Source organism: Syngnathus typhle, linkage group LG6 (genome assembly GCF_033458585.1).
Source record: "Syngnathus typhle isolate RoL2023-S1 ecotype Sweden linkage group LG6, RoL_Styp_1.0, whole genome shotgun sequence".
Classification (NCBI taxonomy): Eukaryota; Metazoa; Chordata; class Actinopteri; order Syngnathiformes; family Syngnathidae; genus Syngnathus; species Syngnathus typhle.
Window position 1 is genome coordinate 11,889,402 of NC_083743.1, and position 13,002 is coordinate 11,902,403.

The 13,002-nt window shown below is 42.6% G+C and overlaps 2 protein-coding genes across 6 annotated transcripts in view; one reads left to right on the forward strand and one right to left on the reverse strand.

Moving 5' to 3' along the window:
* Window positions 1-11,312, forward strand: LOC133155202 (tumor necrosis factor receptor superfamily member 19-like). 4 transcript variants are annotated; one of them, XM_061280322.1, is made up of 10 exons: window positions 1-163; window positions 836-923; window positions 1,225-1,353; window positions 5,286-5,464; window positions 5,587-5,672; window positions 9,359-9,523; window positions 9,630-9,788; window positions 10,084-10,174; window positions 10,360-10,544; window positions 10,854-11,312. In XM_061280322.1, the coding sequence occupies exons 2-10, from the start codon at window positions 864-866 to the stop codon at window positions 10,856-10,858; spliced, it is 1,059 nt and encodes a 352-aa protein (XP_061136306.1). In that variant the 5' UTR covers window positions 1-163; window positions 836-863; the 3' UTR covers window positions 10,859-11,312. The 4 variants fall into 4 exon arrangements, with proteins under 4 accessions (XP_061136306.1, XP_061136308.1, XP_061136307.1 ...); XM_061280324.1 differs by having other exon boundaries at window positions 9,660-9,788; XM_061280323.1 differs by having other exon boundaries at window positions 1,240-1,353.
* The window catches only part of LOC133155201 (mitochondrial intermediate peptidase-like), a 17,690-nt gene continuing 15,773 nt past the window's right edge, over window positions 11,086-13,002 (reverse strand). The window contains exons 19-21 of one of the 2 annotated variants that reach the window (XR_009714611.1): window positions 12,727-12,946; window positions 12,568-12,650; window positions 11,086-11,577 (exon numbers count right to left, since the gene is read on the reverse strand). Coding sequence is in view for 1 of the 2 variants with exons in the window: in XM_061280321.1 (XP_061136305.1) it covers window positions 12,846-12,946 (101 nt within the window). In the remaining variant the exon portion in view is untranslated. Of the gene's footprint in view, window positions 11,578-12,567; window positions 12,651-12,714; window positions 12,947-13,002 lie in introns of those variants that run through there. The other variant, XM_061280321.1, reaches the window with a different exon arrangement.

Consider the following 13,002-nt stretch of genomic DNA (forward strand, 5'->3'; position numbering starts at 1 on the left):
ATCTGAGCGCTGAGTTTGTTCTCGCTGCTGCTTTCATGTGGAGCGCTGCACAGTCAGGCAGCTTCTCCTGCGATCCGCGGACGTGTGGAGTGACACCAGAGCTCAACCAGCTTCTGGACCCGGTTGTGATCTTGATTTGGACCCACTCGTTCTCAGCTAGCGGGTAAAACGTTTAAATCGGTTTCATTTTTTTCTGGCTTCGGCTTAATCATAGTTTGTGTAGGCTGCGGGGAACACTGCAATTATGTCAACACACGAGCGCTAACTATAAAAACAATTTCGACTTTCGTGACACCTAAACTTGGCAATGAATAAAAAGTTGACTTTAACACGTTCGTGATGCTACGCGCTCTCGCGCTGGAATTTTAACTATTTAAGGGGCTGAATTGTGTGTTTGCGTCATCTTATTTAGCCTTGTTTGGTTTGCAACCGTTCATTTTTATATTAATCTGTCGACATGTTTGTAATGTGAATTAGAAAGTAAAATATGGAATTTTGAAGATGTCGGGGTTGCAGAATGCAACTGCAATTTGCAGTTGAACATCTGCAGCATCATCTTCCTCGCAGACGTGTAGCTCTGCCTAAGCACGTTTTATTGGAGGAGAAACGCAGTAAAGGTTGTTTTTTTAGGCTTTTCAACAATGTTTGTTTTAAAGATTTGTTCTGCAAATACATCCAGCGGAACCACTAATACTTAAAATTTCATCAATCAGCGCATTATATCTTTTTATCAATAGCATGCATGGTCCCTTATGCAAAAGACTTTGTAAGAGTTCGCCGCCGCTGAGAATGCGACCGAAAGACAACTCAAAGTATATTTTGCCTGTTTTTTCAGATGCTAGTTGCAGAAGTGGCTTAGCACAATGGTCCAGATAATTCACAACTCCATCTCTCTTGTAATTACTGTACAGCTCCTATGTCTGGTAAGGGAGTGTTTTTCTTATTTTAAGTGGCTATCCGCTCACAAGTCACAATATATCATGATGCAAAACCATGCATCCCATACATGGTGGTTATCAATTCGATTGACTTGGTGGCAGATAATTCTGAGTATCATTGTAATTCCACTCATTACTGGCTTCATTACCTAACTCCAGATTTTTTTAGGGGTGGGGGGTGGGGGGGTAGAATAAACATGGAGCTCCCATCAAGTCATTGCTTCAGTATCAGAGTAATAATAAATGTGGTGAAATGAAGAAATTTCATAACTGTCCTCCACCAAAGGTCTGTCTTGCTCAGATTCCTGCAAGCGCTGAAGAGGAGAGCAGGGAATGCAGAGAGCAGGAGTACAAGGACCAGTTTGGGAATTGTAAACCCTGCAAGCAATGCGATGCCGGACAGGAGCTATCAAAGGTCAGGAAGAAAAAAATCCTGTGTGTGTGTGTTTTCTCTTGTAAAAAGTTCCGTTCAAATATTTGCTGGAAGACTATTTATTTTGTTTCCCACCTACAAGATCCACTGCACTGCTGCTTTGGCAACTTCCGTTAAGTGCAAAACAAATGTTGGTTGGATTAGTCACGTAAAAAAAAAAAAAAGAGAAACGGTTGAGTTCAGGCAAAGAATGTTTAGAAAAGTCCATCATCCAGGCACACAACATTATTAATGACTTCCTCTCATTCATGCAGAGAACAGCCAAGCTGTTATTAGCTTTACTCCTACAGGACCTGTCTTTATTCAGTCACACCCATACTTTTGGCCTTCTCCAGCTGAATGGCATCCATTGTTTCCTGTCTCCCCCTGGCACCCTTTCCAACTCATTGTCTCCACTTTTTGAAGCCATGCCTAAACTTGCCGCTTTCAGAGTTGGTCATGGATTTTTCTTTCCACTACTGTAGTAGGTTAGTGTATTTATATGAGTGCTTTGTACGGACAGGCCTTTATAGTGTCAACTTGGTGAGTCAAGGCTTACCTCTCTGACTGCAGCTATTTCTCTTCTTGTGCAAGTGTAAGCAATGGTGGAAAGCTGAGTAAATTATTACCACCAATCATGATTGGCAAGAAGACTACACAATAAAAAGTAAGAATTTCCTATGATGCTGAAATGAACAATCACTTAATGTTTTTTTTAAATATTATTTTTGTCAGTTAGGATGAGTCGTTGTCTTCTTTTAGACTGCAAACTATTTCAAGGTGAATCAATAGCTTGACTTGATTGAAAAAGTCATTTGTTGGCATTTATCTGTTGTCACTATTGAATATTTTTCGGAACGGATTATTCTGTCCATTCTTCCATCGATTCATCTGTTACAATTTTATTTGCATTAAAGTGCGTTCAAAAAATCGTTTTGACACCTCTACCACAGCACTAGCTATTAGGAAAGTAGTTATTGATGTCAAGCAAATATTTTGGAGTGATACATTGAGACTGTTCTGACATCTTTCTTTTTGTTGTTGGGGAGGAGCAAAAATGAATTTTTACTGCAAAGGCACCTCTGTCACTCACATCTCTGAGTGTTAGAGAACCACCCCCAGGCACAACTGTAATCTTCATATGCAGATGCAGAGTTAACTCAATCAGTAGTACAAGTAATCTAAGATTCGAAACAAATCTTTGATGAAGCAGACATTTGGAACAATTTGTGTACATAATGTAGCTTGCAATGTATTCAGTATATAGTATACATGTATTATTTGGGCCTTTCATTAAAAAGAGCCTGGATCTCAAGCCAAGACTGTATCTGAATGTACAACATTAAATCAACGGCCTCAATTTAGGAACACTCAGCAAAACTGTCTTAGACCATATGCTGCACCTCTGCATTCAAGAACTGGTGAAAATAAACTCTTGACATGTGTTGCGCACATGCATTTAAACCCAGTGAACAGACCCACCCACAGTCTCTATGCTTTGTGATAGACTTCGGTAGCCTTCATGTGCCTTTAACAGGCATGAATGTTGCGAGCACCCTGGGGTCCTGGTTAATAATTGGCCGCCTCATTCTTTCTCTGAAAGCAGCAAAATGTTGGCTCACAACAGAGATCCCAGGCCTGCCCTCAGAGAAAGTTTCCCAAGGAACAACCTCTAGTTTCAGCTCTGTAACCAAGACAATCTGTCCATATTCAGATGTGACTATTTAGGGGAGAAGTAAACGTTTGGATTCCCTCTGTGCAGCTGCCATAGAGATCCCAAAGGAATGTGCCCCAGTTAGCAATGGAAGTTTGCCTCTGGACACTGCTTTGAGGCTGGCAAACATCAATTAGCCCCTTCACACTCACCGTAGCAAAAAGAACCACCCACAGATTTGCAACATCCATTACAAGCTTTTCGTCTCAACCATTTTTCATTCCCTTGTTCCTCAATATATATATTTTTTAACGTGTCAAGCGTGAAGGAAAGGAAAACGAATTTCCTTCTAGTGCAGGCTGGAAACCAGCCAGCTTCTAAAAAGGCAGGCACGTTACTTTGATGTGTCAACATGTTGTAGTATGTCGCAAGCCTCTAGTATTTCCTCCTTCAGTATTACGGGCAGGGCAAAAGATTATTTGGTGAAAGACACAATAGTTTAGCAACAGAAGCATCAGAACTATAAATAAACTGCATTTTTCTCAGGGAGAAATGATTCAGCATTATGTTCACTTCATTACCTGATCAGATGACTGATCTCTCCCACGTGATTCCTAATCCCACAAATATCTTCGGCCTCTTCTCCCTCATCTGCACTCAAGTTAATATCGGTGCCCCTGACCAAAAAAAGAACACTGTGTATTGTGGACAAATGTATTGAGACACGTCTAATTACTTAGTCCATCAGAGTTGGACGTAAACAAGGTCCATGAATGTATTGTTGTGGAGTAGTGTCATGCAGTAGAGGGGTTCAGTTCTGGTGGGCTTTGTTAGTTGGGATGAAAGAGGACACTGATCACCCCCTTGTGATGTTCAGCTCTGCCGGGATCAGAGAAGCAGAAGTTGGCTGCATTTTCATTTTGTTCTTGTGCACTGGGCACTATTTGTATCTGCTATATGGGACATAAGCCTCCGTCATTCAGTGGCCCAGAGGCACAGAGCTTGAGCCAGTGCCAAGCCATGAATCCTCTGTGGGTACAAGCTTCTTGTGGGAGTGAAACCCACTCGTTGAAGACCGACCTACCCTGACCCATGGCCGCACCTCCCTATCCCCTCCACTTTTCTCCAGCAGCTGTGGCCTAACACGTCACCCTTATTTTGCCTTTTCTGACTATAATCACTCATCAGTCACCCTCTGTTTCACACCCTTTCTTCCATCTCATTCGTTCCGCTGATGGACAGCGAGGCCGTAAATGGAACGGTCATAACAACAGCTGCAATAGTCCATCCTAAGCTGGTGTACCTCGGGCCAGGCTTTCCCCAAGGGTAAGATCGGGCTTGCATGTGTTTGCTTTCAGAGAACTGCATTCCTCCTCCACTGCGATGCCATCACTGTGTCACATCTTTGCCTCGAAAATCCCATTTCATTTCTGGCCAGTTTACTTTCCCCAACCCCCATACCAAACTCTTGTGCCCACATTCCAGCAGGACTGCATGGCCAGGCAGTGAAATGGGACACGGGCGAGGAGAGAAGGGAAGAGCCGTTTGAAGCTGACCTTCACTTTAATGATATATGAGTGCCTCCTTTTCTGTGTTGTCCAAGCTTGACATTGGGGCACTGGACAACAGGAGGGCAGCTGTCATTGTATGATGTCACCCAAGCCCCCCATCACAGTGTACGTTGCTGACAAAATGTGATGCCAGATTGGTACCAGTGAACACCACCGCCAAGGAGCAGAACTGGTGTCCACAGCTTCATATTCGAAAAATCACATGCCAATTTATCTTTATTTTTTTATTTCTTGTTTTTATTTACTGTATCTCTTATGATTTTTTTTTTCAATCTGCTTTACCCACTTGAATTTCTCTATACAAATATTTAATCAAATTCTTGTGTCCTTCTTTAAATCTTTCTTTTACTTGCTGGCCTCTCAATCAACGGAACACCCAGTGTGTGTGTGTGACTGAAAGGAGAGTCACACACAGTAATAAAGGTGCCATGATACAACAGGGGGAGTTCTTCAGGGTCTTTATCATTTAAATGTTTGGCCTTTCTGGAACTTCCAGCGGAAGACTGATCATTCCGTTTTAGAGAGTCAAGGAGATTATTGCCGGTGTAAGATGGACTCTCGAAAGAGGTGGGCCATTGTCCTCTTCTTATCCTATGAACTAAGATCCTTCTTTTTCTACACCCCCCAGTAGTCCACATTCAAGCCCTCTTCTCACCGGCTGCATCAACCCCACCTCTTACCCAGTGTGTTTCTTCCTTTAATCCCTCCAGGAATGCGGCTTTGGTTATGGAGAAGATGCCCGGTGCGTGCCGTGCAGGACCAGTCGCTTCAAGGAAGACCAGAGTGTCCAGAAATGTAAGCCTTGTCTGGACTGTGGACTCCTCAATCGCTTCCAGAAGAGCAACTGTTCCACTACCAATAATGCTGTGTGTGGAGAGTGCCTACCCGGGTGAGAGTACAAACACATCATTGTCATTCTTTTGCAGAAAACAAACAAAAATTCCAACCTGAGAGAATTATTTTGATATTCTGACATCATTTTGAGAAAGACTGCAATTGTGTTCTCAACAGATATTACAGAAAGACAAAATTAAGTGGCTTCCAAGACATGGAGTGCATACCCTGCGGAGACCCTCCGCCTCAGTATGAGCCTCAATGTAAGCACCTTTTCCACTACCTTGTCCCACACTTTGCTTGTCATCACTGGGATACTGTGTCATGTTGTCATGGATACAGTGGAACATCCATTGGCCAATATAATTTCTGACTGGAACCTGGTTGGCCTCTATTTTGTTCTAACTTTAGAGTGTGTATTCCCACAGCAAAACAACAAATCTAATACAATGGTTCCAGAATCATTACAAAATCTTAAATGTAATCTTTAAATGTACAGGCAGTGTAACAGTTCAGATTTTTGACTATTATACAAATATAAAATGTTAACTGCTGTATTGTAAGATCAAATGAAACTAAATTAAAAGTACTCATCTGTTTATAATGTGTGACATAGTGTGTGACAATTGGCTGTATTCCCCAAGAAGCCGCGATTGTTTTTCTCAACCCGTCACACCCAGGAACAGAAGTGTAGCGTACATTACATATTTGTGCTATTAAAGGTGCGGTAGTCTTAGTCATTCATAATTTTACTGAACAGTCTGGACAGAGACACTAGTACTGTTTTCCTAAACTGCAATTACTTTAATGACCAACTTCACATGTTGTCCCTTTCCTTGTTCTCACTGGTAACCTTCTGTGGTGACATCACAATAAAAAGACACCCCGCCCACACAATCACACATACACAAAATACACTTGTGGAGATCATCCTTAAGATTGTCACTTCAAAGGTCACATTATTTCTGCAAATATTGTTTCAATTCTAAATAGTGTGACCTCGGGGGGTGGGTTTACTTTGACTTGACAGTAACTCCCGTGCTTGTTAATTTTGCCACTGCTAGGAGTTGAAACCTTGTTACTTAGAGTAATTTGCGCATGTCAGCCACACAAAAAGGAGCCAAGAGGTCAAGCGAAGCTAACTTTCCACTCAGCCTCAGATTCAATTATCTTCTCTCCTCCAGTAATTAGAGGTGGTAAATGATTTTGGGTTTCCACATAAAACAAATAGGTGAGTGAACTCAACCCCTTTGGTAATTGAGAGTGACTTCCTGTTTGTAGAGATGGCAGCTGTTTCCGAGGAGAGTTTTGGCAAACCTCTGCTTCAGAGGAGTTCTGGGCAGGTTTAGCGGCTACATGTTAAATAAATGCAGACGGCTCTGGGATATCTCACAACGCTCTCAAAATTTCTTCTTTTTATTTTCAAGTCACCAGGAAGGGAAAAAAAGTTATATCCTAAAACTCCGTTTAGTGTGCTCTTGTTATTTTTTTGTTTTTGTGGACAGTATTGATGTTTGCCTTGGCCCTCTTCTGTGGGCCTGGTGGTCCATCTATGCAGTGTCCAATTGTGATATTGGAGGAGGCCTTCTAGACAAAACAGCCATTGTGTGGGAACATAGCTGGCAGTTAGCTCCTGTGGGGACTCTCAGTAGAGCTTTTCCAAATGTTTGAAAGACTTGCTGCCTCCATCCAGTGTTATCTGGAGTAGGGTGGTGAAAACTGAAGAGCTAGTTTAATCTAACAGGCTTCGCTGGCCTGCGGCAGCATTGCAGCTGTGCAGGGGAGGTCGTCACCCTCTGTAAATTTTAAAGCAACCCTTTCTTTCTCCTCCCTTTTCTCCAGTGACTTTTTGGGCCTAGTCAAAATAAGATTGTGTTTTATGGACTCCTTAAGCCTCTAATGGGTTTCATCTGCTGAACATTTTCACTGTCACGGTAGAGCAGAGCGGACCGTGCAAACACACTGGCATGCAGACAGACACGTAAATGCATGCAGAGATACACATTGTCAGATCTGCTGGGATTGTTGTTAGATTTATGTATTAGTCCAAAGGGAGCTCCTGTTGTAGTCATAAGTATGGCAAAGACTTTTATATCAAGCCATAGAACAACTAATATACTACAGGGAGGAGGTGGCATCTTTTTCATGAAACAATAATAAAAAAAAATCCACGAGGGTTACAGTTTCTGTTTGAGCAAACTAACCTTGACGTCCTGTCCTCAATTATGGATTTTGGAAATAGCAAACGCCAGATGTCACCCATAAACTCAATCATGTAGACTTACTTCAAAGCTCCCTTAAATCGTCGCACGCACGAACGCACGCACAGATAGTACACACTAGGAAGTTGCATATCTTGCCAAGCCAAAGAACACTTCAAAACAGAGCCTTCAAATGATTCAAAAGCACGTTTACCAGTCATTAACGTGTTGGTGGCCCATCATTATTTAACGATACCACAAAAACTATAAACACCACAAAGATAATTTGATCTATTTTATCAAACCCTCTATTAGTCAATTCAAGTTGCATAACTTCCAACAAGTTGACAAAGTGCTCATGAACATATGCACATGCCAATATTCCAAACATGATCAAAATAGATACTGTTTAGTGTAGTTTTGATCAACCATAGAGAAAAAAAAGACTTTAAATTAGTTGCACTTTCAGTATTGTTTTTGAGGGGATGGATACATCTGTGTGATTATTCTGATGTCATGCTTCCTTGCCAGTGTTAAATTGAGCAGAAGAATAATGCCCCAAGTACAGGTTTATTTACACAGCTCTTCTACTTGTGTCGATTGTGGAAATGTACTGTAAAAGTGGTGGGAAGCGTAATGGCTTGTTGTCTGTATTTACTGAATTCCAAACTGCTAAAAGTCTTCAAACATTCCAGGGTTGCCTTTACGACCATGTTAACCAAGTCAAAAGGAGTTAGTGTGAGGAATGTCCCCTCGTAAAGCGAGCGATGTGCGGTGGTCTCTTAGAGTTCAGGGTCAAACGCGCGCACTTCTGTTTCAAGTGTTTGTAAAGGCACAAATCAAAGCTCCAGGCTGGAGGAGGGGGGAGTAGTCCATGAGAAAGACTGCGGTTTACTAGGCTGTTTTGTGTGGAGATACAATCAGCAGGTGAGCTGTCTTCAATGGACCACTGTTTATTTGCTGCAGCTGTTTAGCGTTTGATAACAGACTTCCTTTTGTGTTCCGAGAGCAGATGATGTTCCTCTTGGATGGATTGGACAATAGCCACATCAAACATACTTGTCAAATAAAGATCAGTGATCCATCTGTCAAGCGCACATCCCTATATAAATAATTATAGGCTGACACTTTGTCATGATCAGCTTAGTTTAATGTACTATTATGCAATTGTGTTTCGTCGCGTGATCATATACTATTTGAGCCACTTGTACAATAGTTTCGGTACAAAGACCCAGTGGCTTGCGCAACCTGTTTTAAGATTAATGTGCCTAAAAAACAAGTCTGTCGGTTCTATTTTTGTTGGAACACGTATCGCAGGCTGCTTTCCCGGAAAGCGTGTGTATGGACGCTCCTCGAGCTAGTGTAAATGTAACACATCTCAAATGCATTTAATAATAACAATATAGTGCTAACACAAAAGAACCGGAATATCAGCGACACCTACAAAATATGTTTGATGTCTTAAATCGTAGGCTGATTCAACAAAAGGCTCTCAAACTTTGTTTGCAATAAAAGAGTCGTAATTTATGAGAAATCCCGGGGACCCCAGTTTGAAAACCACTGGTGCGGTGGGTCCTCAAGGCAGAGCAAGCTGTGATATTACAACTACATTGTCATTGAAATAACTGAAGTCCTTAAACGACAATAAAGTTTCATCTCTTAGTAGCATTTTGAGTATAGTTGATGAAACATGCAGTGTGAGACGTGAGACTCGATGGTTCATACTAACTTTAAGTGTCTGTGTGCAGGCAGCAGTCGAGTAAACCTGGTGCCTGTGCCCTCGGTGGTGACCAGTCCTCGTGACATGGCCCTGGCTGCGGTCATCTGCAGTGCTCTGGCTACAGTGCTGCTGGCCCTACTTGTCCTCTGCGTCATCTACTGTAAGAGGCAGCTGCTGGAGAAAAAGCCCAGTGGTGAGTCACAACGTCAAAAGGTTGGCTCAGTGTAGAAACAGAACAAGTGCAATGCTCGCTGTAATCTTTGTTGCTAAAACAGTCTGTTTCTGCTGAATGTCATCAGTGTTGTCATCTGTGCACCTTGTTGAACCAGCGGCATCTCTGAGGTCCGAGGACTGTCAGTACGGCGGGGCCGAGATGTCCTGCTTGGACCCGTGTTGGCTTCAAGACTTTCCCCAGGGAGCCTGCTGCCAGTGTCACCTTGACCTCGGACACACATGTGGTATGCTGGACAGTAAACGCTCACATTTGTGTATCTCCGGCCACTTTGAAATTCAATACAAAGCTCCATCAAAAACATGTCTTGATATGCTGTATCCATCCATCCATCTATTTTCCATACACATCAGGGTCATGCTTGAGCTCACCTGCAACTCTAATGATAAGCACTGTAGAAAATAGATACCTGGATTATTTCAACTAAAGATGTGATTGGCATTCTATGTGTTACATGACCTCACCATGCTTCCAGGCGTAGAAGTAACCATGGTCTGTATGTACGTATGTGTACTCCTTAGGTCCGGTCCACATGATCCCATCATTATGCTGTGAGGAGAAGTGCAGTCTGGACAACGCACGCTTTTGCTCTCACACAAGCCTCAACGACAGGTGAGAGGCAACCAACATGCCGGCAACATAAAGAGAGCTCTGGTCTCACTTAGGTTGCAATTTAACTTGAAATTATTTGGAAGATTTGAAGTAAAGGAGAAAGCTTGAAATTCAGAACATGCCGGGGTGCAGCCCGCCAGTGATTTGCATAAATAATTTTCCTCTGATTGTACCACGCTTACCAGAAATTCTGAGCCAGACGACGATCTGGCAGGACACGCTCAGACCGCGTCTGCAGAGGCCGTCCCGGAGGGTTTCCGGAATATAGAAGCTTCTGAAGATGGCGACGAAGGAGCGGAGGAAGGGCGCGGCCCCAGGCAGAGTTCCGCTGAGAGAAGACCAAGCGAGGAGCCGCCGTCAACCAGGGAGGGTGAGGCAAAATTTTACTTGAAGCATCTTCTCTTGAATAAGATCTCTGGATGATGGTGTTGGAAGTTTCAGTTGTCTTTGTTGATGTGTGAATGAGTCTTCTCAGACCAAAGAGAGATGTACATGACAGTGAGCACTGTATTTCTTGAAAAGTTGCCCCTGAAAGTACTGTTGGCAGAAGGCAAAGGTGACAGCATGTGTGTGCATGAAAAACAGCTGCTACGAGAAAGAGCTGACTTGAAAAGTGGTGCTGTGTCTGGCACAGCTCAGTTCTGTGACTAATCAGTGCGTCTTGGCCTTCGTCTTCCAGGATGACACACATTGCTTTGGCTTCCAACAGCCCGGACTCACCAACAACAGAGGCGGCGGACAGATCTCCTTTCACACGACTCGCCTCCGCTCACCACTCCCTCCCCCTTGCTCCCATTTGATGCACTCTCTGGTGAGGTCGAAGGCCGCAGACAACCTCCGAGCCCAAACAAAGTACAATCAAAAGTGGCCGTAGGTGAAAGTGAATGAAGTTCAAACAGAGGACGATTGGCTTGATCATGTCATGTCAGGCATTGAGCGTTTTTAGTCGTGACATGAACGAAAATCACACTGAAGACAATCTTGAGTACATGCGTTCAAGTGACTTGTGGATAATGTAAAATAGTAAATAGCTGCGTATTTTTGTAACAGACATGACTGAATGTGTGCGGCATTTATAGTGCTGATGATCCATGTATTTGTTTTACACCTTTGTAAATAAAACACTTGAACAGACAAATGTTCATTTTTTGATCAGTAGCGACACCTTCATACACAAAGCCAATCCATCTGCCTTTATAAAGACAATAATGTTCTGTCTTGAATTATTATTATTTTTTTGCAAAAGTAAAAAAAAAAATTTTCCCCTGTCACTTATGAACAGTGAAAGAGTGTTCGGCTTATCTGCCTCACAGTTCTGAGGTTGCGGTTCGAATCAGGGCTCTTGCCTTCCCGTGGGGGGGTTGCGTTCTTCCCGGTCTTGCATGTGTTTTGACCAGGTACTTCTGTTGGAATAATATAGAATACTTATATTAATAGCTATCTAGATAGAGCTGACTCGGGCTTTTATGAAATAAAAATATGTTCTAACAAAAAAATGCAAAATTAGCAAAAGCTATCATCGGATGATTATTTCAGATGAAACAACAGAACAGCAGAAGCTCGTTTTTAGCCTTAGACAAATAATTCTTGGAGTCCATAACATCAAATAATGGGGAATATCATCAGAAGCATAGATACCGGAAAAATCTACAGTTAAAGTATTTATAGTTAATTTCTCCCCCACCACTGGTCATCAGAGTAGCCCGCTGCTGCCCGCAACTTTTATTACCGCTTTATACCGCCCGCCTCCGGTTCAGAATCGTGCCAGGCTAAAGGTAGTGGTGACGGGGTGTCAACACCTGCAGGAAGTAGTTGCAACACCACCTCAGCTGCTAACAAGTGTATGAAAATGTTAATATGAACTACTTAATGTGAACTACTAAGCATGGCGCAGGCTCACATGTCAGTGTATGGCTTTAGCATGACCCAGCACCCGGCATTAATATTACATCACGGTTGCCAAAGGGATGCAGGTTTCATGGGGATTTCCAACTCTTTCTATCTACAGCCAGGGAGGGGAACCAAGTACGACGCGAAAGCATTTGATCCGACCCTTTCAAACACACTATTGTCTTAATAGACTGTACGTATAAGAAAGAAACACTGATTTAGTATCACATTTCTTTCACACAGAGCACAAAAGGTGTCAAAAGTGTAAGTATTTGCTATGTCTGCTATTAATACGCTTTGCATAAAGAAATGGATACGATCGAGAAAAGAAATACCCATTGCTGTTCTGGGAACACGTCATTTCAATGGTAAGTTCGGAAAGTATTCATTTGGTTATTACTGCAACAGGTAGCACTTGCTTGCTATCCCCCTTCATCCCCCAAACATGCTTTTTAGGTTAACCAAATTGTCATTGGTGTGAATAATGGTTTCTCTATATGTACCCTGTGATTGGCTGATAATCAGTCAAGGGTGTAGGCAACCTGTCATGCAGGTCAGCTGGGATGGGCTAGAGCTCAACCTTGACCTATGTGCAATCAAAAGATAAATGAATGGATATTTTGTTAAACACATGAAAAAAGTAGTCACCATAAAGTTCTTACCTTTTAATAATTACAGATTAGGTAAGAAGGCCTTGCATGTATGTATGCCCACATATTGTGGTCTATTGTACATACATTTTGCTACTCTACCAAATGTCCTGAGGGCATAAAAGCACCTCTCAGGTCTCTGAATCCATGATGAATGTCTCAAAGTTTGGCTGGAGCTCCGACACCAGCGCCTCCACGAAGTCCTCGATGGTAGGACGCCTTTGAAGCATACCTGCAACACAAAAGCACACACGGTCGAAGAAATAAAATAAAAAATATCTTCTGAAC

What these genes read in the sequence shown, in the direction of transcription:
- LOC133155202 (XM_061280322.1), top strand. Translation starts at nt 864, where the DNA reads ATGGTCCAGATAATTCACAACTCCATCTCTCTTGTAATTACTGTACAG. An exon ending in GCCTCAGTATGAGCCTCAAT is followed by an intron (nt 5,673 to 9,358) that starts GTAAGCACCTTT and finishes GTCTGTGTGCAG; the next exon opens with GCAGCAGTCGAGTAAACCTG. An exon ending in TGACCTCGGACACACATGTG is followed by an intron (nt 9,789 to 10,083) that starts GTATGCTGGACA and finishes TGTACTCCTTAG; the next exon opens with GTCCGGTCCACATGATCCCA.